Source organism: Lonchura striata, chromosome 36 (assembly GCF_050655825.1).
Source record: "Lonchura striata isolate lonStrDom1 chromosome 36, ASM5065582v1, whole genome shotgun sequence".
Taxonomy (NCBI): Eukaryota; Metazoa; Chordata; class Aves; order Passeriformes; family Estrildidae; genus Lonchura; species Lonchura striata.
The window spans coordinates 299,423-324,469 of NC_140738.1; the positions used below are offsets into that span (position 1 = coordinate 299,423).

General features: G+C 45.3%; 1 protein-coding gene across 1 annotated transcript; it reads left to right on the forward strand.

The window, feature by feature from the left end:
- The first annotated feature begins 3,401 nt into the window (after nt 1-3,401).
- LOC144248172 (TOX high mobility group box family member 4-like) lies at nt 3,402-23,599 on the forward strand. The gene is made up of 10 exons (XM_085565417.1): nt 3,402-3,634; nt 5,656-5,724; nt 7,361-7,591; nt 10,941-11,241; nt 13,250-13,485; nt 14,276-14,347; nt 17,593-18,213; nt 20,069-20,134; nt 20,925-21,085; nt 23,454-23,599. Exons 1-10 carry the CDS (start codon nt 3,629-3,631, stop codon nt 23,518-23,520), a joined length of 1,830 nt encoding a protein of 609 aa, XP_085421543.1. The 5' UTR covers nt 3,402-3,628; the 3' UTR covers nt 23,521-23,599.
- The last annotated feature ends 1,448 nt before the right edge of the window (nt 23,600-25,047 follow it).

Sequence of the window (25,047 nt, forward strand, 5' to 3'; positions counted from 1 at the left end):
GGAATTGGGTAAAACCAGCGGGAAATTGGGGAAAAAAATATGTTAAAAGGAGGGAAATTGGGTAAAATAGGTAAAAAAGGGTGGAAATTGGGTAAAAAGGGGAAATGGGGCAAACATCTGGAAAAAAATTGGAAATTTAGTGAAAAACGGGGAAATTGGGTAAAACATATGTAAAAAAGAGGGAAAATTGGGTAAAAAAAGGGAAAATAGGGCAAAAATCATGTAAAAATGAAATAAAAGGGGGAAATTGGGTATAAAAGGGGGAAATGGGGTGAAAAAGGGGGAAATTGAGTAAAAAACCTGGGGAAATGGGGAAAAACAAATAAAAGGGAATGAAAAATGGGAAAATCAGGTTAGAAGGGGGAAAATAGAGGGAAAACAGGCAAAATTGGGTAAAAATGGGACAATTGGGCAGAAATCAGGAAAATGGAGCAAAACTCCTCAGAAATCCAGGTTTGGGGCTGAAAATGTCCCAAAATCGCAGGAAATTGCCCCAAAACCCCCTCAGAGATCCGGGCTCAAAACCTCCTTAAAAGGCAAAAAAAAACGGAAATAAAAGGTTCCAAAAATGGGTAAAAATGGGCAAAAAATGGATAAAATGGCCAAAAAATGGGTAAAATGGTGGGAAAATTGATGAAATGGTGGGAAATTGATAAAATGGTGCTAAAAATTAATAAAATGGCACAAAAAACGGGTAAAATGGTGCAAAAATTGGTAAAATGGCACAAAATGGATAAAAATGCATAAAAATTGATAAAATTGACTCAGAATTGATAAAATTGACTCAAAACTGATAAAAAGGTCCCAAAATTAGGTTGAAAATGTCCCAAAAATGATAAAATTAGAATTAAAGTGATACAAAATTGACAAATATTGTCCCAAAATGGTAAAAAACACCAAATTTTGGGGGATGGGCCTGGAATTCGGGGTTAAATCACCAAAATTTGGGTCCCAGTCTGGAATTTGGGGTTAAAACACCAAATTTTGGGGTCCCAGTCTGGAATTTGGGGTTAAAACACCAAATTTTGGGGTCCCAAATCTGTAATTTGGGGTTAAAACACCAAATTTTGGGGTCCCAGTCTGGAATTTGGGGTTAAAACACCAAATTTTGGGTCCCAGTCTGGAATGCGGGGTTAAAACACCAAATTTTGGGTCCCAGTCTGGAATTTGGGGTTAAAATACCAAATTTTGGGGTCCAAAATCTGGAATTTGGGGTTAAAACACCAAATTTTGGGTCCCAGTCTGGAATTTGGGGTTAAAACACCAAATTTTGGGGTCCAAAATCTGGAATTTGGGGTTAAAACCCCAAATTTTGGGTCCCAGTCTGGAATTTGGGGTTAAAACACCAAATTTTGGGTCCCAGTCTGGAATTTGGGGTTAAAATACCAAATTTTGGGGTCCAAAATCTGGAATTTGGGGTTAAAACCCCAAATTTTGGGGTCCCAGTCTGGAATTTGGGGTTAAAATACCAAATTTTGGGGGGGCCCAACCTCTTGGCCCCGCCCCTCACCTCTGATTGGTGCCTCCCGCGATGACGTCACCGGCCTCGGGCCAATGGGGAGCGCAGGGTCCTGGAAAGGGGCGGGGCTTCGTGATTTGGGGGCGGGGCTTCCTCAGTGACCCCAAAATCTCCTGATTTCACCCCAAAATCCCCAAACCTCCTGATTTCACCGCACAACCTCCTGAGAGCTCAAAATCCTCCTGGTTTTACCCCAAAAATCGCCTAAGAGCCCAAAAATCTCCAGATTTCACCCCAAAATTACCTGAGAGCCCCAAAATCTCCTGATTTCACCCCAAAACATCCTGACAACCCCAAAATCTCCTGGTTTCACCCAAAACATCCTGACAACCCCAAAATCTCCTGGTTTCACCCAAAATCTCCTGAGAGCTCAAAATATTCCTGATTTCACCCCAAAATCTCCTGAAATACCCAAATTCTCCTGATTTCACCCCAAATCTCCTGAAGGCCCCAAAATGGCCCCTGAGAGTCCCCAAATTTCCTCATTTCTGCCCAAAATCTGCTAATTTATCCCCCAAAACCAACCCAAATCCCCTCAAGCTCCCCAAATTTTCCAATTTCTCACCCAAATTCCCTCAAACTCTCCAAATTTTCTCATTTCTCACCCAAATTCCCTCAAATTCCCCAAATTTTCTCAATTCTCCCCAAATCCTCTCATTTTCACCCAAATCCCCTCAAACTCCCCAAATCCCCTCAAACTCCCCAAATCTCCTCATTTTTCACCCAAATCCCCTCAAAATCCCCAAATCTCCTCATTTTTCACCCAAATCCCCTCAAACTCCCCAAATTTTCTCATTTCTCACCCAAATCCCCTCAAACTCCCCAAATCTCCTAATTTTTCACCCAAATCCACTCAAACCCCCTCAAACTCCCCAAACTCCCTCATTTTTCACCCAAATCTCCTCAAACTCCCCAAATCCCCTAATTTTTCACCCAAATCCCTTCACCCCTCCCCAAACCCCCTCACACTCCCCAAATCTCCTCATTTTTCACCAAATCCCCCCCAAAATCCCCTCAAACTCCCCAAACTTCCTCATTTTTCACCCAAACCCCCTCAAACTCCCCAAATCTCCTCATTTTTCACCCAAACCCACTCAAACCCCCTCAAACTCCCCAAACCCCCTCTTTTTTCAACCAAATCCCCTCAAACTCCCCAAATTTTCTCATTTCTCACCCAAATCCCCTCAAACTCCCCAAATCTCCTCTTTTTTCACCCAAATCCACTCAAACCCCCTCAAACTCCCCAAACTCCCTCATTTCTCACCCAAATCCCCTCAAACTCCCTAAATCTCCTCATTTTTCACCCAATCCCCCCCAAAATCCCCTCAAACTCCCCAAACTCCCTCATTTTTCACCCAAATCCCCTCAAACTCCCCAAACCCCCTCAAACCCCCTCACCCCTTCCCAAACCCCCTCATTTCTACCCCAAATCTCCTCATTTTTCACCCAAATCCCCTCAAACTCCCCAAACCCCCTCATTTCCCCCCCCAACCCCCCCAAACCCCCTCACCCTCCCCAACCCCCCCCCAAAACCCCCCTCAACCCCCCCCTCACCCCCCTCCCTCCCTCCCTCTTCCCCCTCCCACATCCCCGCGCCCCCCCTCCCCCACCCCCCCCCCGGGCCGCTCCCAAACCCGCCCGAATTCCCCCCAAAATCTGCCCCGCTCCCCCTCCCCCCCCCCACCCCGCTCCCCCTCCCCCCCCCTCGCCCCCTCCCCTCTCCCCCCCCCGCCCCGCCCCTCTCCCCCCCCCGCCCGTCGCCGCCGATGACGCACCGCCCGCGCCGCGCGCGCCCGCCGCTGGCGCCCCGCCCCTTCCGGCGGCGCCCCGCCCCCTCCGCGCCACCCTCCCCTCGCGCCGGCCCCGCCCTTCCGCTTCCGGTGGCCGCTCTGGCGCGGTCCTCCAACCCCCCTCGTTCCCGCCTTCCGCGCGTGTTTTTAGCCAAATAAAGCGCTGGGTTGCGATCAAACGACACAAGCTGTCGGTGTTGTTGGATGGGGGGTTGGAAGGGGGGCGGCGGTGAGGTGGGAGGGGAGGGTTTGGTGGCGTCTCGGTGGTGGAGGGAGCGGAAGTGGAGCGGAGGGAGGCGCCGTGAGGGGCGGCGGCGAGATGGAGGTGAGGGGGTGGGCGTGAGGGGAAAATGGGGGTGAGAAAGGGTGGGAAGGGGTGAAAAAGGGGTGAGGGGGGAGTGAAAGGGGAGGTGGGGGGGAATGGGGGGAATGGGGGTTTGGGGAGGGGGAGCGTGAGGGGAAATGGCGGGAAAAGGGGAATAAGGGGAAATAGGGGTTTGGGGTGAGGGGGAAAAGGGAGAAAATGGGGGAATTGGGGGGAAAAGGGTTTGGGGTGAGGGGAAAAAGGGAAAAAAAAAGGGGAAATTGGGGGAAAATGGGGGTAGAAAAGGGTGGGAAGGGGTAAAAAAGGGGTGAGAGGGGAGTGAAAGGGGAAGTGGAGGGAATGGGGATTTGGGGAGGGGGAGCGTGAGGGGAAATGGCGGGAAAAGGGGAATAAGGGGGATAAAGGGGTTTGGGGTGAGGGGGAATGGGGGAATTGGGGGGAAAGGGGTTTGGGGTGAGGGGGAAAAGGGAAAAATGGGGGAAATTGGGGGGAAAGGGGTTTGGGGTGGGGGGGAAAAGGAGAAAATGGGGAAATAGGGGTTTAGTGTAAGGGGGGAAATGGGGAAATAGGGGTTTGGAGTGAGGGGGAAATGGGAAAAAATGGGGAAATTGGGGGGATAAAGGGGGTTGGGGTGAGGGGAAGGTGGGGGAAAAAGGGAGAAAATGGGGGAAAAAGGGGGTTTGGTGTGAGGGGGGAAAATGGGGAAATAGGGGTTTGGGGTGAGGGGGAAATGGGGAAAAATGGGGGAAATTGGGGGAAAAGGGGTTTGGGGTGAGGGGAGTGTGAGGGGAAAAGAGAGAAAATGGGGAAAAGGGCGTTTAGTGTAAGGGGGGAAATGGGGAAATAGGGGTTTGGAGTGAGGGGAAAAATGGGGAAATTGGGGGGAAAAGGGTTTGGGGTGAGGGAAGTGTGAGGGGAAGGTGGGGGAAAAAGGAGAAAATGGGGAAAAAATGGGGGGAAAGGGAGTTTAGTGTGGGGGGGAAATGGGGAAATAGGGGTTTGGAGTGAGGGGAAAATGGGAAAAAATGGGGAAATTGGGGGAAAAAGGGTTTGGGGTGAGGGGAAAAAGGGAGAAAATGGGGGAAAATGGGTAAAAAGGGGGTTTAGTGTGAGGGGGGAAATGGGGGGAAAAGGGGTTTGGAGTGAGGGGAAAATGGGGGAAAAAAGGGGAAATTGGAGTGAGGAGAAATGCGAAAAAATGGGGAAAATTGGGGGGAAAAGGGGGTTGGGGTGAAGGGAAAAATGGGGGAAATCGGGGAGAAAATGGGGAAAAAAATGGGGAAAATGGGGTTTAGTGTGGGGGGAAAATGGGGGGAAAGGGGGAAAATGGGGAGAAAATGGGGGAAATAGGGGTTTGGGGTGAGGGGAAATGGGAAAAAATGGGGGAAATTGGGGGGATAAAGGGTTTGGGGTGAGCGGGAAAAGGGAGAAAATGGGGGGAAAAAGGGAAAATTGGGAGAAAATGGGAAAAAAGGGTTTGGGGTGAGGGGGAACGTGAGGGGGAAAATGGGAGAAAATGGGAAAAAATTGGGGAGAAAAGGGTTTGGGGTGAGGAAAAGGTGGAGAAAAATGGAGGGAAAATGTGATAAATGAGAGGAAAGGGGTAAAAAGTGGGGGGAAATGGGAAAAAGGGATAAAAAGGAGGGGGAAAATGGGGAAATTTGGGGTAAAAAGTGGAAAAATCAGGGAAAGTGAGGAAAAAAGAGGGGATAAACAAAAAAGTGAGGAAAGAGAAAAGGGGAAAAAGGGGGATGTGGGGAAAAAAGAAAAAGGGGAAAAAAAGAAAGGGAAAAAGGAGTGAGGAAAGGCAGAAAATTGGGGGGAAATGGGAAAAAATGGGGGAAGTGGGAAAAAATGAGGAAAAAGTGGGAAAAAATGAGGAAAATGGAGGAAAGGGAGAGGAAAAAAGGGGAGAAAATGGGGAAAAAAAGGGAAAAAGCAGGAAAAAAATGCAAGTGAGGAAGAGGAGGAGGAGCGGGCGGGTTTTGGGTGAAAATTGGGAATTTTTGGAATTTTCACAGTTCCCCGGAGGCAGCGACAATTACCTGGCCATCACCGGCACCTCCCACCCCTTCCTCAGCGGGGCCGAGGTGAGAAATGGGGTAAAAAGAGGGGAAAACGGGAAAATCACAAAAAAACAGCAGTTGGGGGGGGGGAAATGGGGAAAAAATGGGACAAAAAATGGGAGGAAAATGAAGAGGAAATGGGGGAAAAATGGGAAAAGTTGGAGGAAAATGAGGGGGAAATGGGGAAAAATGGGGGGAAAATGTGGAAGAAATGGGGGGAAATGGGGAAAATTGGACAAAAAATGAGAAAATGGGTGGGAAAAGAGAAAAATAGGGAAAAATGGGGGGAAATGGGGAAAAATGGGGGTGAAATGGCGGAAAATGGGGAAAAATGGGGAAAAATGGAGGAAAATGGGGGAAATGGGGTAAAATGAGGGAAAATGGGGGGAAATGGAGGAAAATGGGGGGAAATGGGAAAAAATGGGGAAAAAATGGGGGAAATGGGGAAAAAATGGGGGGAAATGGGAAAAAGTGGGGGAAAATTGGAAAAATGGGGGTGAAAAGGGGGAAAATGGCGGAAAATGGGGAAAAATGGGGGAAATGTGGAAAAAATGGTGGGAAATGAGGGAAAAACGGGGAAAAATTGGGGGAAATGGCAGAAAATGGGGGAAAATGGGGGAAATGGGAAAAAATGGGGGAAAATAGGAAAAATGGGGAAAAAATGGGGGGAAATGGCTAAAAATGGGGAAAATGTGGGGAAATGGGGAAAATGGGGGGAAAATGGCGGAAAATGGGGGAAAATGGCGGAAAATGGGGGTTAAATGGGGGAAAATGGGGGAAATGGGAAAAAAATGGCGGGAAATGAGGGAGAATTAATAAAATGGTGGGGAAAATGGGGGTTAAATGGGGAAAAATGGGGGGAAATGGGAAAAAAATGGGGGGAAATGGGAAAAATGGGGGTGAAATGGGGGAAACTGGCAAAAAATGGGGGTAAATGGGAAAAATGGGAAAAAATGGGGGGAAATGAGGGGAAAATGAGGGATAACTGAGAAAAATGGGGGGAAAAGGGGGAAAATAAGAAACATGGGGGGAAAATTGGGTGTAAATGGGGGAAAAGCTCGGGCTGAGCCCGGGGATATTCGGGAACCCCCCCGAGCGTGGCTCCGCGCCCCGCAGACGTTCCACACGCCCAGCCTGGGCGACGAGGAGTTCGAGATCCCGCCCATCCCGCAATGAGGGAAAATGGGGGGAAAGGGGGAAAATGAGAAAAATAGCGGAAAATTGGGGGAAATGGGGACAAAATGGGGGAAAAAATGGGGGGAAATGGGAAAAATGGGGGGAAATGGGGAAAAATGGGGGAAATGGGAAAAAAATGGGGGTGAAATGGAGGAAAATGGTGGAAAATGGGGGGAATGGGGAAAATGGGGGGAAATGGCTAAAAATGGGGAAAATGTGGGGAAATGGGGAAAATGGGGGGAGAAATGGGGGAAAATGGCGGAAAATGGGGGTAAAATGGGGAAAAATGGGGGAAATGGGAAAAAAATGGTGGGAAATGAGGGAGAATTAATAAAATGGTGGGGAAAATGGGGGGAAAACGGGGGGAAAACAGGGAAAAAATGGGGGGAAATGGGGAAAACTTGTGGGAAAACTTGTGGGAAAGCTCGGGCTGAGCCCGGGGGATATTGGGGAACGCCCCCGAGCGTGGCTCCGCGCCCCGCAGACGTTCCACACGCCCAGCCTGGGCGACGAGGAGTTCGAGATCCCGCCCATCCCGCTGGACGCCGACCCCTCGCTGGCCGTGGTGGGCACCTTCGAGGACCTGCCCGAGCCGGGCGCCGCCGCCGACGCCGCCTTCGCCGCGCCCGGCTACGGCGTGGGCGCGCTGGAGCTGCCCGTGGCCGTGGGGCTGCCGCCCGGCATCATCGAGCAGCCCGGGGGGCTCCTCAACATGGTCAGTGGGACCCAAAAACGGGGGATTTCAGCCTAAAAATTGGGTGGGAATAGTCCTTAAAATGGGGGAGAAATGGTCCCAAAACGGGGGGAATTTAACCCCAAAAATAGGGGATTTAATGTTAAAAATTGGGTGGGAATAGTCCCTAAAATGGGCTGGGAAATGGTCCCAAAATGGGGGAATTTAACCCCAAAATGGCGCTGGGAATGATCCCAAAATGGGGGAATTTAACCCCAAAATGGGCTGGGAAATGGTCCCAAAATGGGGGGATTTAACCCCAAAATGGCGCTGGGAATGGTCCCAAAATGGGGGGATTTAACCCCAAAATGGGGCTGGGAAATGGTCCCAAAATGGGAGGAATTTAACCCCAAAATGGGGGGATTTAACCCCAAAATGGGGCTGGAGCTGCCCGTGGCCGTGGGGCTGCCGCCCGGCATCATCGAGCAGCCCGGGGGGCTCCTCAACATGGTCAGTGGGACCCAGAAACGGGGTTTTTTACCTTAAAAATGGGGCATTTCAGCCTAAAAATTGGGTGGGAATATGGGGGAAATGGTCGCAAAGTTGGGGGGAAATAGTCCCTAAAATGGGGAGAAAATGGTCCCAAAATGGGGGGATTTAACCCCAAAAATGGGGGATTTAATGTTAAAAATTGGGTGGGAATAGTCCCTAAAATGGGGCTGGGAAATGGTCCCAAAATGGGGGAATTTAACTCCAAAATGGCGCTGGGAATGGTCCCTAAATGTGGGGAAATTCACCTCAAAATGGGGGGAGGAATGATCCCAAAATAGGGGAATTTAACCCCAAAATGGGCTGGGAAATGGTCCCAGAATGGGGCTGGGAAATGGTCCCAAAATGGGGGAATTTAACCCCAAAAATGGGCTGGAAATGGTCCCAAAATGGTGGCATTTAATCCCAAAAATGGGGGATTTTATTCTAAAAATTGGGTGGGAATAGTCCCTAAAATGGGGCTGGGAAATGGTCCCAAAATGGGGGAATTTAACCCCAAAATGGGGCTGGAAATGGTCCCAAAATGGGGCTGGGAAATGGTCCCAAAATGGGGGAATTTAACCCCAAAATGGCGCTGGGAATGGTCCCAAAATGGGGGAATTTAACCCCAAAATGGGGCTGGAAATGGTCCCAAAATGGGGGAATTTAACCCCAAAATGGGGCTGGAAATGGTCCCAAAATGGGGCTGGGAATGGTCCCAAAATAGGGGGGATTTAACCCCAAAAATGGGGGGATTTAATAATTAAAATTGGGTGGGAATAGTCCCTAAAATGGGCTGGGAAATGGTCCCAAAATGGGGGAATTTAACCCCAAAATGGCGCTGGGAATGGTCCCAAAATGGGGGAATTTAACCCCAAAAATGGGGGAATTTAACCCCAAAATGGGGCTGGAAATGATCCCAAAATAAGGGGATTTAACCCCAAAATGGGGCTGGAAATGGTCCCAAAATAGGGGGGATTTAACCCCAAAAATGGGGGGATTTAACCCCAAAAATTGGGGATTTAACCCCAAAAATGGGAGGATTTTACCCTAAATAAATAACTGGATTTTAAGTTAAATAATCAGGATTTTGGGGTAAATAACCAGATTTTGGTTTAGTGACCGGATTTGGGTTAAATAACCAAGATTTTGGAGTTCATCGCTACGTTTGGAGTTAAATATCCAGATTTTGGGTTAAATAACCTGATTTTGGGGTAAATAAACAGGATATTAGGCTGAACCACTGGATTTTGAGTAAAATAACCGTATTTTGGGTTAAATAACCGTATTTTAAGTTAAAGAATCAGGATTTTGGGTTAAATACTTAGATTTTAGGTTAAATAACTATATTTTGGAGTAAATAACCAGGATTTTGGGGTCAACCACTGGATTTTGAGTTAAATAGCTGTATTTTGAGTTAAATAATCAGGATTTTGGGTTAAATAACCACATTTTGGGTTCAACCACCACATTTTGGGTTCAATTACCACATTTTGGGGTCAATATCGAGGATTTTGGGGTCCATCACTGGATTTTGAGTTAAATAACTTGATTTTGGGTTAAATAATCAGGATTTTGGGTTAAATAACCAGATTTTGAGTTCAGGCACCAAACTTCGGGTTCAACCACCACACTTTGGGTTCAACCACCACATTTTGAGTTAAATAACCAGATTTTGAGTTAAATAATGGAAATTTTGGGTTAAATAAGGGAATTTTTGGGTTAAATAACGGAATTTTTGGATCCTCCAGGAGCTGGAGCCGCCGATGCCGGCGCAGTTCGCCCCCAGCGCCCCGGTGACCATCGAGGGTCCCTGGGCTTGGGGTCATCTCCACATTTTGGGTTCAACCACCACATTTTGGGGTCAATAACCAGGATTATGGGGTCAACCACTGGATTTTGAGTTAAATAACTGTATTTTGACTTAAATAATCAGGATTTTGGGCTAAATGACCAGATTTTGGGTTAAATAACCACATTTTGGGTTCAATTACCACGTTTTGGGTTCAGCCACCAGATTTTGGGGTCAACCACTGGATTTTGACTTAAATAATCAGGATTTTGGGCTAAATGACCAGATTTTGGGTTAAATAACCACATTTTGGGTTAAATAACCACATTTTGGGTTCAATTACCACGTTTTGGGTTCAGCCACCACATTTTGGGTTCAACCACCACATTTTGGGTTCAACCACCACATTTTGGGTTCAACCACCACATTTTGAGTTAAATAATGGAATTTTTGGGTTAAATAACGGAATTTTCGGTCTCCCCAGGAGCTGGAGCCGCCGATGCCGGCGCAGTTCGCCCCCAGCGCCCCGGTGACCATCGAGGGTCCCTGGGCTTGGGGTCATCTCCACATTTTGGGTTCAACCACCACATTTTGGGGTCAATAACCAGATTTTGGGGTCAATAACCAGGATTATGGGGTCAACCACTGGATTTTGAGTTAAATAACTGTATTTTGACTTAAATAATCAGGATTTTGGGCTAAAGAACCACATTTTGGGTTCAACCACCACACTTCGGGTTCAACCACCACATTTTGGGTTCAACCACCACATTTTGGGGTCAATAACCAGATTTTGGGGTCAATAACCAGGATTACAGGGTCAACCACTGGATTTTGAGTTAAATAATCAGGATTTTGGGTTAAATAACCAGATTTTGGGTTCAGCCACCACATTTTGGGTTCAATCACCACATTTTGGGTTCAACCACCACATTTTGGGTTCAACCACCACACTTTGGGTTCAACCACCACATTTTGAGTTAAATAACCAGATTTTGAGTTAAATAAGGGAATTTTTGGGTTAAATAATGGAATTTTTGGGTTCAATAACGGAATTTTCGTCCCCCCCAGGAGCTGGAGCCGCCGATGCCGGCGCAGTTCGCCCCCAGCGCCCCGGTGACCATCGAGGTGCCGCTGGGCGCGCTGAGCCCGGCGGCGCTGCTGGGCGCGGCCGCGGCGCTGCCGGCGCCGCTGACCACCATCGACCAGGCCGAGCTGAGCTCGCAGCTGGGGCTGGGGCTGGGCGGCGCCCCGGCCGCGCCCGCCCACGCCGCGCCCGCCGCGCCCAGCCCCGAGCGCCGGCCCGGCGCCGCCGCGCCCGCCGAGCCCGCCGGCGCCGCCGCGCCCGACGACGAGGCCGAGGAGCTGCGCAGGGTGAGCCGGGGGGCGGCGGGGCAGCGGGGACCGGCACGGAATCGGCGCGGAATACCCAAAACCAGCCAGAAATCGGCATGAAATAGCCAGAAATTGGCACAAAATACCCCAAAATAGCCAGAAATTGCCCAAAATCGGCATGAAATAGCCAGAAATAGCCCAAAATCGGCATGAAATAGCCAGAAATCGGCACGAAATAGCCCAAAATTGGCATGAAATAGCCAGAAATCGGCACAAAATAGGCAGAAATAGCCAGAAATCGGCACGAAATAGCCAAAATCGGCACAAAATACCCAAAAATAGCCAGAAATCGGCACGAAATAGCCAGAAATCGGCACAAAATACCCAAAAATAGCCCAAAATCGGCACGAAATAGCCAGAAATCGGCACAAAATAGCCAGAAATAGCCAGAAATCGGCATGAAATAGCCAAAATCGGCACAAAATACCCAAAAATAGCCAGAAATCGGCACCAAATAGCCAGAAATCGGCACGAAATAGCCAGAAATCAGCATAAAATACCCAAAAATAGCCAGAAATCGGCCCAAGATACACAAAAATAGCCAAAAATTGTCACAAAATAGCCCGAAATCAGCACAAAATCGGCACAAAATACCCAAAAATAGCCAGAGATCGGCCCAAGATACCCAAAAATAACCCAATATCGGCCCAAAATAGCCCGAAATTGGCACGAAATAGCCCAAAAATAGCCCGAAATCAGCCCAAAATCAGTACCAAATACCCCAAAATAGCCCAAAATTGGCACAACATACCCAAAAATAGCCCGAAATCGGCACAAAATAGCCAAAATCGGCACAAAATACCCAAAAATAGCCCGAAATCGGCACGAAATAGCCAGAAATAGGCACAAAATACCCAAAAAAAGCCTTGCATTTTTTTGCGAAAAGAAATGGAAATTTCCTCCCAAAAGCCTACCGAAATTCAATTTTATTGTAAAAACAATGGAAATTTCCACCAAAAACCCTCCCAAAATTCAATATTTTTGCCGATAACCCCCAAAAATTCCCATTTTTCCCCCATTTCTCCCACCGGAGCCGCCGCGGCGCCCGAAGCCGCCCAAGAAGGCCAAGGAGGATTTTTGGGTTGGAACCTCAACATTTCCTCCCAAAACCTTCTCAAAATTCGATTTTTTTGCAACAAAAGCCCCAAATTTCCTCCAAAACCCTTCCAAAATTTGATATTTTCATGACTAAACCTTGACATCTCCTCCAAAAACCCTTCAATAATTCGAATTTTTTTGTATAAAAATGGAAATTTCCTCCCGAAACCCTCCAAAAATTCCAAATTTTTGTATAAACAATGGAAATTTCCTCCAAAAACCCTTCAAAAATCCAAATTTTTTTGTATAAAAATGGAAATTTCCTCCCGAAACCCTCCAAAAATTCCAAATTTTTGTAAAAAATGAAAATTTCCTCCAAAAACCCTTCCAAAATCCAATTTATTTGGTATAAAAAATGGAAATTTCCACCAAAAACCCCTTCCAAAATCCAATTTTTTGGTATAAAAATGGAAATTTCCTCCCGAAACCCTCCAAAAATTCCAAATTTTTGTAAAAAATGGAAATTTCCTCCAAAAACCCTTCAAAAATCCAAATTTTTTTGTATAAAAATGGAAATTTCCTCCCGAAACCCTCCAAAAATTCCAAACTTTTGTATAAACAATGGAAATTTCTTCCCAAAACCCTTCCAAAATTCAATTTTATTGTAAAAACAATAGAAATTTCCACCAAAAGCCCCGAAAAATTCCAAATTTTTGTATAAACAATGGAAATTTCCTCCCAAACCCCCTAAAAATTCCAAATTTTTTTGGCAAAAAAATGGAAATTTCCACCCAAACCCCCTCCCAAAATTCGATATTTTCACCAAAAAACCCCCAAAAATTCCCATTTCTCCCCATGTCTCCCTCAGGCCGCGCCGTCCCCGCCGGCGCCCGGCGCGGGGCCCGTGGTGGCGCCCGGCGCGGGGCCCGTGGTGGCGCCCGTCGTGGGGCCTGTGCCGGCGCCCGTGCCGGCGCCGCCGGAGCCGCCGCGGCGCCCGAAGCCGCCCAAGAAGGCCAAGAAGAAGAAGGACCCCAACGAGCCGCAGAAGCCGGTGTCGGCCTACGCGCTCTTCTTCCGCGACACGCAGGCCGCCATCAAGGGCCAGAACCCCAACGCCACCTTCGGGGAGGTCTCCAAGATCGTGGCCTCCATGTGGGACTCGCTGGGCGAGGAGCAGAAGCAGGTGGGACAGAAAAAATGGGGCAAAACCACAAAAAAATGGGGAAAAAATGGCAAAGAAAGGGTTAAAAATGGCAAAGAATGGGTTAAAATGGGATAAAAATGGGGGAAAAACCTCAGAGATTTTGGATGGGAGGTCTCCAAGATCGTGGCCTCCATGTGGGACTCGCTGGGCGAGGAGCAGAAGCAGGTGGGAGATAAAAAATGGGGTGAAAAATGGAAAAAATGGGGAAAAAACGCAAAAAAATGGCACAAGATGGCAAAGAATGGGTTAAAAATGGCAAAGAAAGGGTTAAAAATGGGGGAAGAATGGGGAAAAGGATGTCCAGGATCGTGGGCTCCATGTGGGACTCGCTGGACGAGGAGCAGAAGCAGGTGGGACGGGGAAAATGGGGTGAAAACACAGAAAAATGGGAAAAAAACGCAAAAAAATGGGTTAAAATGGCACAAAATGGCAAAGAATGGGTTAAAAATGGGGGGAAATGGGGGAAAAATGGGAAAAAACTGATTTAGATCGTGGCCTCCATGTGGGACTCGCTGGGCGAGGAGGAGAAGGAGGTCAGGGGGGAAAATGGGGGTAAAAATGGGAAAAAATGGTTAAAAACCATGAAAAACAGGAAAAAATGGCAATAAAATGGTAAAAAATGGCGAAAAACTGAAAAAAACAGTGTAAAAAAGGGAAAAATCGGGAATAAAATTGCCCCGAAATGGGACTGGAGACCCCAAAATGGGATTGGGGACCCCAGAACGGGATCGGGGACCCCAAAATCGCCGTTTTTGGCCCCATTTTTCAGGTGTACAAGCGCAAGACGGAGGCGGCCAAGAAGGAATACCTGAAAGCTCTGACGGCCTACAAAGCCACCCTGGTAAGCCAAAAACACCCCAAAATATCCCAAAATACCCCAAAAAATATCTCCAAAATACCCCAAAAATATTTCCAAAATACCCCAAAAAAAACTCCAAAAATACAAAAAAATATTTCAAAAATACCCAAAAAAACCCCAAAAATATCTCCAAAATACCCAAAAAATACCTCCAAAAATGGCCCAAAAATTAAAAAAAAAAAATTCAAAAATACCTCCAAAAATACTCCCAAAATCCCCTCAAAAAAACCTCAAAAATACCCAAAAAAATACCCAAAAAGATACCCCAAAAATATCTCCAAAATACCCAAAAAATACCTCCAAAAATGGCCCAAAAATACCAAAAAAATATCCAAAAAATACTCAAAAAAATACCCAAAAACAAAAACAAAAAAACCCACAAAATACCACAAAAAATACTTCCAAAAATGCCCCAAATATAGTAAAAAAATATCAAAAAATGCTCCAAAAATTCCCTCAAAGTACCCCCAAAATATTTCCAAAAATATCCCAAAAATAAAAAAAAATCCAAAAAATACTCAAAAAATACCCAAAAAACCAGCAAAAAATACCCACAAAATACCACAAAAATACTTCCGAAAATGGCCCAAAAATACAAAAAAAAAAACTCCAAAAATTTCCTCAAAGTACCCAAAAAAAATCTCGAAAAATGGCCCAAAAATTCCAGAAAATAACCCAAAAATACTCCAAGAAATACCTCTAAAAATGGCCCGAAAATATCCCCAAAATACTAAAAAAAAAAATCTCAAAAACATCCCAAAAAAATCTCCCAAAATAGCACAAAAATACTCCAAAAATGGCCCAAAAATATTTTTAAAATACTCCAAAAATCCCCCAAAATTCTCAAAAAAAAAAACAAAAAAAAACTAAAAATACCCCAAAATAATTCAAATATACCCCCAAAAAATCACCCCAAAATTCTCTCCAAAAACAACCCAAAATTTCCCCAAAATCCTCCTAAAATACCCCAAAAATTCGTTTTAAAGTACCCCCAAAACATCCCAAAAATGCCCCAAAAAATCTTAAAAAAAAAAAGACCCCGGAAATGTTCCAAAAATATCCCAAAAATCCCAAAAAAATCCCCCAAAATTGGGGCAGGGACCCCAAAATTCCAAGACCCCAAATTTGCGCGGGACTTCCCAAAAACGCCGAAATTCACACAAAATTGTCTTTTTTCTCTTTTTTTTTTTATATTTTCCTTTTTTTCTCTCTTTTATTTCTCTTATTTTTCCTTTTTTTTCCTCTTTTTTTTCTCTTTTTTTTTTTCTCTTTTTTTTTCTCTTTTTTCTTCTCTTTTTTCTCTTTTTTTCCTCTTTTTTTCCTATTTTTTTCCTTTTTTTTTCTCTTCTTATCTTTTTTTTTCCTCTTTTTCCCCCTTTTTAATTCAATTTTCTCATTTTTTCCTTTCTTTCCCTTTTTTCTCCTTTTCCCCCCATTTTTCTCCTTTTTCCCCTTTCTTCTCTTTTTTTACTCATTTTTTCCCCATTTTTTCCCATTTTCCCCCCATTTTAACCAATTTCCCCCCATTTCCCCCCATTTTTCCCATTTTAACTGATTTTTCTCATTTTCCCCCATTTTCTCCCCGTTTTTCCCCATTTCCCCCCATTTTTCCCCATTTCAACCAATTTTTCTCTCATTTTAACCAATTTTTCTCTTTTTTCCCCATTCCCCCCATTTCCCCCCATTTCCACCCATTTTTCCCCATTTTAACCAATTTTCCCCATTTTCCCCATTTTAACCAATTTCCCATTTTTCCCCGTTTCCCCCATTTTAACCAATTTTTCCCCATTTTAACCAATTTTTCCCCATTTTAACCAATTTTTCTCTCATTTTCCCCCATTTTCCCCCATTTTAACCAATTTTCTCCCCATTTTAACCAATTTCCCCCTATTTCCCCCCATTTTCCCCCATTTTTCCCATTTTAACCAATTTTTCTCTCTTTTTTTCCCCATTTTCCCCATTTTAACCAAATTTTCCCCATTTCCCCCCATTTCCCCCCATTTCTGCCCATTTTTTCCCATTTTTCCCCATTTTAACCATTTTTTCCCATTTTTCCCCGTTTCTCCCCATTTTTCCCCCGTTTTCTCTCATTTTAACCAATTTTTCCCCATTTCCCCCCATTTCTCCCCATTTTTCTCTCATTTTAACCAATTTTTCCCCATTTCTCCCCATTTTTCCCCCGTTTTCTCTCATTTTAACCAATTTTTCCCCATTTCTCCCCATTTTTTCCCCGTTTTCTCTCATTTTAACCAATTTTTCCCCATTTCCCCCCATTTTTCCCCCCATTTCCCCCATTTTAACCAATTTCTCCCCAATTTCTCCCCAATTTTTCCCCAATTTTTCCCCATTTTTCCCCCGTTTTCTCTCATTTTAACCAATTTTTCCCCAATTTTCCCCAATTTTTCCCCATTTTTCCCCCGTTTTCTCTCATTTTAACCAATTTCCCCCCATTGTCCCCATTTCCCCCCATTTCCCCCCATTTCTCCCCATTTTTCCCCATTTCCCCCCATTTTAACCAATTTTTCCCCATTTTTTCCCATTTTTCCCCATTTTAACCATTTTTTTCCCATTTTTCCCCCTTTCTCCCCATTTTTCCCCATTTCCCCCCATTTTTCCCCATTTTTCCCCCGTTTTTCTCTCATTTTAACCAATTTTTCCCCATTTCCCCCCATTTTTCCCCCGTTTTCTCTCATTTTAACCATTTTCCCCCATTTCCTCCCATTTCCCCCCATTTCCCCCATTTTAACCAATTCCCCCCAATTTCCCCCATTTCCCCCCATTTCTCCCCATTTTTCCCCATTTTTCCCCATTTCCCCCCATTTCCCCCCATTTTTCCCCTTTTGCCCCCATTTTAACCAATTTCCCCCATTTTTCCCCCTTTCTCCCCATTTTTCCCCATTTATCCCCATTTTTTCCCAATTTTTCCCCAATTTTCCCCCATTTCCCCCCATTTTCCCCCCATTTCCCCCCATTTCTCCCCATTTCCCCCCATTTTAACCAATTTCCCCCCATTTCTCCCCCGTTTTCTCTCATTTTAACCAATTTCTCCCCAATTTCCCCCCAATTTTTCCCCCGTTTCCCCCCATTTTTCTCTCATTTTAACCAATTTTTCCCCATTTCTCCCCATTTTTCCCCCGTTTTCTCTCATTTTAACCAATTTCTCCCCATTTTTCCCCATTTTCTCTCATTTTAACCAATTCCCCCTTTTTCCCCCCATTTCCCCCCAGGCCTCCCCCTCCCCGCCCGCCCCCTCCCCCCCCGCGCCCTCCCCCCCTCCCCCTCCCAGCCCCTCCCCCCCCGCCCCTCCCCCCCCCGCTCCCAAGATCCTCCTGGGCCGCGCGCTCCCGCCGGGGGGCGTGGCCGGCGCCGCGGGGGGCGTGGCCTCGCCGGGGGGGGCGGGGCCCGCGCCCGGCCTGGCCCCGCCCCCCGCGCGCGCGCGGCTCCACCCCCCGCCCCTGCAGCAAATGGCGGCGGGAGGGGGCGTGGCCTCGGCGGCGGGAGGGGGCGTGGCCTCGGCGCAGCCCCTCCCCCGCCGCAGCCCCTCCCCCCAGGCCCCGCCCCCGCCCCCTCCCCCCCTGCAGCCCATGCGGGGGCCCCCCCCCCTGCAGATCAAGGTGCTGCCCCTCCCCCCGCTGCACGCCCTGCCCCTCCCCCACACGCTGCCCCTCCCCCACCCCCCGGCCGGCCCCGCCCCCGCCCGCCGCGGGGGGGGGGAGGGGGGGGGACACCAGGAGGAGGAGGAGGAGGAGGAGGAGGAGGAGGAGGAGGAAGAGGCGGCGGCGGAGCCGGTGGTGGTGCCGCAGGTGAGTGGGATTTGGGGGGAAAAACGGGGGAATTGGGAAAAAAAAGAATATGGGAACATTGGGGGGAAAAATGGGGGAATTGGGCAAAAAAAAAAGGGAAAAAATTGGGGGGAAAAACGGGGGAATTGGGCAAAAAATATGGGAAAAAATTGGGGGGAAAAACGGGGGAATTGGGAAAAAAATATGGGAAAAAATTGGGGGGAAAATGGGAGGAAAATGGCAAAAAATATGGGAAAAAATTGGGGGGAAAAACGGGGGAATTGGGCAAAAAAGAATATGGGAAAATTGGGGGGAAATGGGGGGAAAAACAGGGGAATTGGGAAAAAAAAGGATATGGGAAAATTGGGGGGAAAAACGGGGGAATTGGGAAAAAAATATGGGAAAAAATTGGGGGGAAAACGGGGGAATTGGGCAAAAAATATGGGAAAAAATTGGGGGGAAAAACGGGGGAATTGGGCAAAAAATATGGGAAAAAATTGGGGGGGAAATGGGAGTAAATTGACAAAAAAATGGGAGAAAATTGGGGGAAAATTGACTAAAAAATGGGGAAAAATTGGGGAAAAATTGACCAAAAAATGTGGAAAAATTGACCAAAAAATGGGGAAAAATTGGGAAAACATTGACCAAAAAATGGGGAAAAATTTACCAAAAATTGGGGAAAAATTGGGGGGAAAATGGGAAAAAATTGGGGGAAAATGGGGAAAAAATTGACTAAAAATTGGGGGAAAAATTGACCAAAAAAAAATGGGGAAAAAATTGGGGGGAAGATGGGAAAAAATTGACCCAAAAAATGGGGAAAATTGGGGGGAAATTGACCAAAAAATCGGGAAAAATTGGGGGGAAAATGGGGGAAAATTGTCAAAAAAAATGGGGAAAAATTGGGGGGAAAATGGGAAAAAATTGACTAAAAAATGGGGAAAAATTGGGGAAAAATTGACCAAAAAATGGGGAAAAATTGGGGGGAAATTGGGGGGGAGGAGGAGGAGGAGGAAGAGACGGGGGCGGAGCCGGTGGTGGTGCCGCAGGTGAGCGGGGATTTGGGGGGAAAAACGGGGGAATTGGGCAAGAAAAGAATATGGGAAAATTGGGGGGAAATTGGGGGGAAATTGACCAAAAAAATGGGAAAAATTGGGGGGAAAAACGGGGGAATTGGGCAAGAAAAATGGGAAAAAATTGGGGGAAAATTGGCCAAAAAATGGGGAAAAATTGACTAAAAAATGGGAGAAAATTGACTAAAAATTGGGGGGAAATTGACCAAAAAATGGGGAAAAATTGACCAAAAAATGGGAAAAAATTGGGGGGAAAATGGGGAAAAATTGGGGGGAAAATGGGGAAAAATTGACCAAAAAATGGGGGAAAATTGACCAAAAAATGGGAAAAAATTGGGGGGAAAATTGGGGAAAAATTGACTAAAAATTGGGGGAAAATTGACCAAAAAATGGGGGGAAATTGGGGGGGAGGAGGAGGAGGAGGAGGAGGAGGAGGAGGAGGAGGAGGAGGAAGAGACGGGGGCGGAGCCGGTGGTGGTGCCGCAGGTGAGTGCGATTTGGGGGGAAAAACGGGGGAATTGGGAAAAAAATATGGGAAAAAATTGGGGGGAAAAACGGGGGAATTGGGAAAAAAAAAATGGAAAAAAATTGGGGGGAAATTGACCAAAAAATGGGAAAAATTGTCCAAAAAATGGGAAAAAATTGGGGGGAAAATTGGGAAAAATTGTCAAAAAAATGGGGAAAAATTGGGGAAAAATTGACCAAAAAATGGGGAAAAATTGACTAAAAAATGGGAAAAAATTCGGGGGAAAATTGGGGAAAATTGACCAAAAAATGGGAAAAAGTTGGGGGGGAAAATGGGGAAAAATTGACTAAAAAATGGGGAAAAATTGACCAAAAAATGGGGGGAAATTGGGGGGGAGGAGGAGGAGGAGGAGGAGGAAGAGGCGGCGGCGGAGCCGGTGGTGGTGCCGCAGGTGAGCGGGGATTTGGGGGGAAAAACGGGGGAATTGGGCAAAGAGAATGGGGAAAAATTGGGGGGAAATTGGGAAAAATGGGGGGGAAATTGGGGGGAAAATGGGAAAAAATTGGGAGGAAAATGGGGGAAAATTGACTAAAAAATGGGAAGAAATTGGGGTAAAATTGGGGGGAAATTGACAAAAAAATGGGAAAAAATTGGGGGGAAATGGGGAAAAAATTGATTAAAAAATTGGAAAAAATTTGGGAGAAAATGGGGAAAAATTGTCAAAAAAGATGGGGAAAAATTGGGGGGAAATTGGGGAAAATTGAGGGGAAATGGAGGGGAAAAATGGGATTTTGGGTTTAAAATGGGGTAAAAAATAGGGGAAAATGGGGTAAAAAATAGGGAAAAAAATGGGATTTTGGGTTTAAAATGGGGTAAAAAATTGGGAAAAAATGGGGTAAAAAATAGGGGAAAATGGGGTAAAAAATCGGGAAAAAACGGGGTAAAAAATAGGGAAAAAATGGGATTTTGGGGTTAAAACGGGGTAAAAAATTGGGGAAAAATGGGGTAAAAAATAGGGAAAAAAATGGGATTTTGAGGTTAAAATGGGGTAAAAAATTGGGAAAAAATGGGGTAAAAAATAGGGGGAAATGGGGTAAAAAATAGGGGAAAATGGGATTTTGGGTTTAAAATGGGTTAAAAAATCGGGAAAAAACGGGGTAAAAAATCCGTAAAAAATAGGATAAAACGGGACTCGGGCTGCGAAGGGGATTTTGGGTTCAAAAAGGGCGTTTTTGGCGCAGGTGGCGTCGCCGCCGCGGCTGGAGCTGGTGGAGTCGCCGGCGGGCGGCGCCGAGTGGCCGCGGAGCCGCTGCGTCCGCGCCGGCTGCGAGAACGCGCCCGTGGCCAGCGGCGACTGGGACGAGGAGTTCTGCAGCAGCGAGTGCCTGGTGCGCCACTGCCGGTGAGAAACGGGGCAAAAAAGGGAAAAATGGGGAAAAAATGAGCGAAAACGGTGAAAAAACGGGGAAAAACGGTGAAAAAATGAGCAAAAAACGGGGAAAAATGGGGAGTGCCTGGTGCGCCACTGCTGGTGAGAAACGGGTCAAAAAAGGGGGAAAACGGGAAAAAACGGTGAAAAAACGGGGAAAATCAGTGAAAAAATGAGCGAAAACGGTGAAAAAATGAGCGAAAACGGCCAAGAAATGACCAAAACGGGGGAAAAATGGGGAGTGCCTGGTGCGCCACTGCCGGTGAGAAACGGGGCAAAAAAGGGGGAAAACGGTGAAAAAACGGGGAGAAACGGTGAAAAAACGGGGAAAATCGGTGAAAAAATGAGCGAAAACGGGGGAAAAATGGGGGAAAATGGGGGAAAAATGAGCGAAAACGGTGAAAAAATGGGGAAAAATGGGGAAAAAATGAGCGAAAACAGCCAAGGAATGGGGAGTTCTGCAGCAGCGAGTGCCTGGTGCGCCACTGCCGGTGAGAAATGGGGCAAAAAAGGGAAAAAACGGAAAAAAATGAGCGAAAACGGTGAAAAAACGGGGAAAAACGGTGAAAAAATGAGCAAAAAACGGGGGAAAAATGGGGAGTGCCTAGTGCACCACTGCTGGTGAGAAACGGGTCAAAAAAGGGGGAAAACGGGAAAAAACGGTGAAAAAACGGGGAAAATCAGTGAAAAAAAGAGCGAAAACAGTGAAAAAATGAGCAAAAATGGTGAAAAAATGGGGAAAATCGGTGAAAAAATGAGCTAAAACGGTGAAAAAATGAGCGAAAACGGCGAAAAAATGACCAAAACAGGGGGAATAATGGGGAGTGCCTGGTGCGTCACTGCCGGTGAGAAACGGGGGGAAAACGGGAAAAAAAGGGGAAAAAATGAGCGAAAACGGTGAAAAAATGAGCGAAAATGGTGAAAAAATGGGGAAAAAATGGAGAAAAAATGAGTGAAAACGGTGAAAAAATGGGGAAAAATGGAGGGAAAATGAGTGAAAACGGGGGAAAGATGGGGGAAGAATGGGGAGTGCCTGGTGTGCCACTGCCGGTGAGAAACGGGGGAAAAAAGGGGGAAAACGGGAAAAAAAGGGGAAAAAATGGGGAAAAACGGTGAAAAAACGGGAAAAATCGGTGAAAAAATGAGCGAAAACGGTGAAAAAATGAGCGAAAACGGTGGAAAAATGGGGAGTGCCTGGTGCGCCACTGCTGGTGAGAAATGGGGGAAAAAGGGGGAAAACGGGAAAAAATGGGGAAAAAATGGGGAAAAACGGTGAAAAAATGAGCGAAAACGGTGAAAAAATGAGCAAAAATGGTAAAAAAATGGGAAAAACCGGTGAAAAAATGGGCAAAATGGGAAAAAAATAGGCAAAAACGGGGGGGAAATGGACAAAAATGGAAAAACGTGGGGAAACTGCGATTTTGGGGGAAAAAATGGGGATTTCGGGAAAAGAAATGGAGATTTCGGGCAAAAAAATGGAGATTTGTGCTGGGAAAATGGAGGTTTCTGCAGAAAAAATGGGGGTTTGGGTCAAAAAATGGGATTTTCTCGTAAAAAAAGGGGATTTTTGACAGGAAAATGGGGTTTTGGGGCAAAAAATGGGGGTTTGGGGCAAAAGATTGGATTTTTCTCATAAAAAAAGGGGATTTTTGACAGGAAAATGGGGTTTTGGGGAAAACAATGGGGGTTTGGGTCAAAAAATGGGATTTTCTCACTAAAAAAGGGGATTTTTGACAGAAAAATGGAATTTTGGGGGAAAAATGGAGATTTGGACCAAAAAATGGGGATTTCGGCATGGGAAAAAGGGATTTGGGCCCAAAAATGGGGATTTTGGCAAAAAACTTGGGATTTGTGAAGGGAAAATGGGATTTCTCCTGGAAAATGGGGTTTCTGACAGAAAAACAGGAATTTCTCCCAAAAAATCGGGATTTCTCACCAAAAAATGGGGATTTCTCACGTTAAAATGGGAATTTCTGCTGGAAAAACGGGAATTTCTCCCAAAAAATGGGGATTTCTCCCAAAAATCGGGAATTTCTGCCACAAAACTGGAATTTCTCCCAAAAACCGGGAATTTCTCACCAAAAAATGGGGATTTCTCGTGTTAAAATGGGAATTTCTGCTGGAAAATCGGGAATTCCTCCCAAAAAATGGGAATTTCTGCCAGAAAAAAAACCCAAAAAAATCCACTTGAAACCCCCCAAAACCCCCTTCGAACCCTCAAAACCAGCCCCAAAATCGCCGTTTTTTCACCCAAACCCGCCGGGTTTTCGCCCCAAAATCTGATTTTTTGCCCGAAATCAGCGTTTTTTGCCCCAAAATCTGCTTTTTTTCCGTTTTCCAGGGACGTGTTCCTGGCCTGGCTGGCCGCCCGCAGCGCCGGCAGCAGCAACGTCGTCTTCGTCAAGTGAGGCCCCCCCGGATTTTGGGGCAATTTGGGGCTTTTTTGGGTCGGTTCGGGCGCATTAAAAACTTGCTGCCGTCTCTGCGCTTTGGGGTTTTTTGTGGTTTTGTTTTATTTCGAGGTTTTTCGCCCCAAAATCGGGGTTTGGGTGGGGGGGGGAGCGGAACGGTTAAAAAAAGGGATTTTAGGGGAAAAAAAAAGAGGTGGAAATGGTAAAATTTGGGGTTGGAAAGTTAAAAATTTGGTTTTGTGCTTGGGTAAAAATGGGGTTTGAGGGGTAAAAGTCCAGTTTGGAGAGGAAAAATGGATTTGGAACCCCAAAATACAATTTAGACCCCAAAAAATCCAATTTAGACCCAAAAAATCCAATGTAGACCCAAAATATCCAATTTACACCCCAAAATATCCAATTTACACCCAAAAAATCCAATTTAGACCCAAAAAATCCAATGTAGACCCAAAATATCCAATTTACACCCCAAAATATCCAATTTACACCCCAAAATATCCAATTTAGACCCAAAATATCCAATTTACACCCCAAAATATCCAATGTAGACCCAAAATATCCAATTTACACCCCAAAAAATCCAATTTAGACCCCAAAAATCCATTTTTAGACCCAAAATATACAATTTACACCCCAAAAACTCCAATGTATACCCAAAATATCCAATTTACACCCAAAAAAATCCAATTTAGACCCAAAAAATCCAATTTAGACCCAAAATATCCAATTTACACCCCAAAAAATCCAATTTAGACCCCAAAAATCCATTTTTAGACCCAAAAATCCAATTTAAACACAAAAAAATTTATATTTAGACCCAAAAGTCCCATTTTAGGGCCAAAAAAATCCAGTTTGGACCCAAAAAATCCCATTCGTGTCCCAAAAATCCAATTTATGCCCAAAAAAAACCCATTTGAGCCCCAAAAATCGAATTTAGGCCCAAAAATCCAATTTTGACCCAAAAATCCAATTTTGACCCAAAAATTCAATTTAACTCTCCCAAAAATCCAAATCCACCCCAATTTTCCTCATTTTCACCTTTTTTCCTCATTTTCACCTTTTTCTTTTGTTTTTTTTCCTCATTTTCACCTTTTTATTTTCTTTTTTTTCCTCATTTTCACCTTTTTTCATAATTTTCACCATTTTTTCCTCATTTTCACCTTTTTTCCATAATTTTTACAATTTTTTCCTCATTTTCACCTTTTTCCATAATTTTCTTCTTTTTTTCTTCATTTTCACCTTTTTTCCTCATTTTCATTTTTTTCCCTCATTTTCACCTTTTTCCCTCATTTTTCACCTTTTTTTCATAATTTTCACATTTTTTATTTTCACCATTTTTCCATAATTTTCACCAGTTTTTCCTCATTTTCACCTTTTTTTAATAATTTCCACCATTTTTTCCTCATTTTCACCATTTTTTCTCATTTTTACCTTTTTTTCATAATTTTTTTTTCTTAATTTTCACCTTTTTTTCCTCATTTTCACCATTTTTTCCTCATTTTCACCTTTTTTCCCATTTTTTTT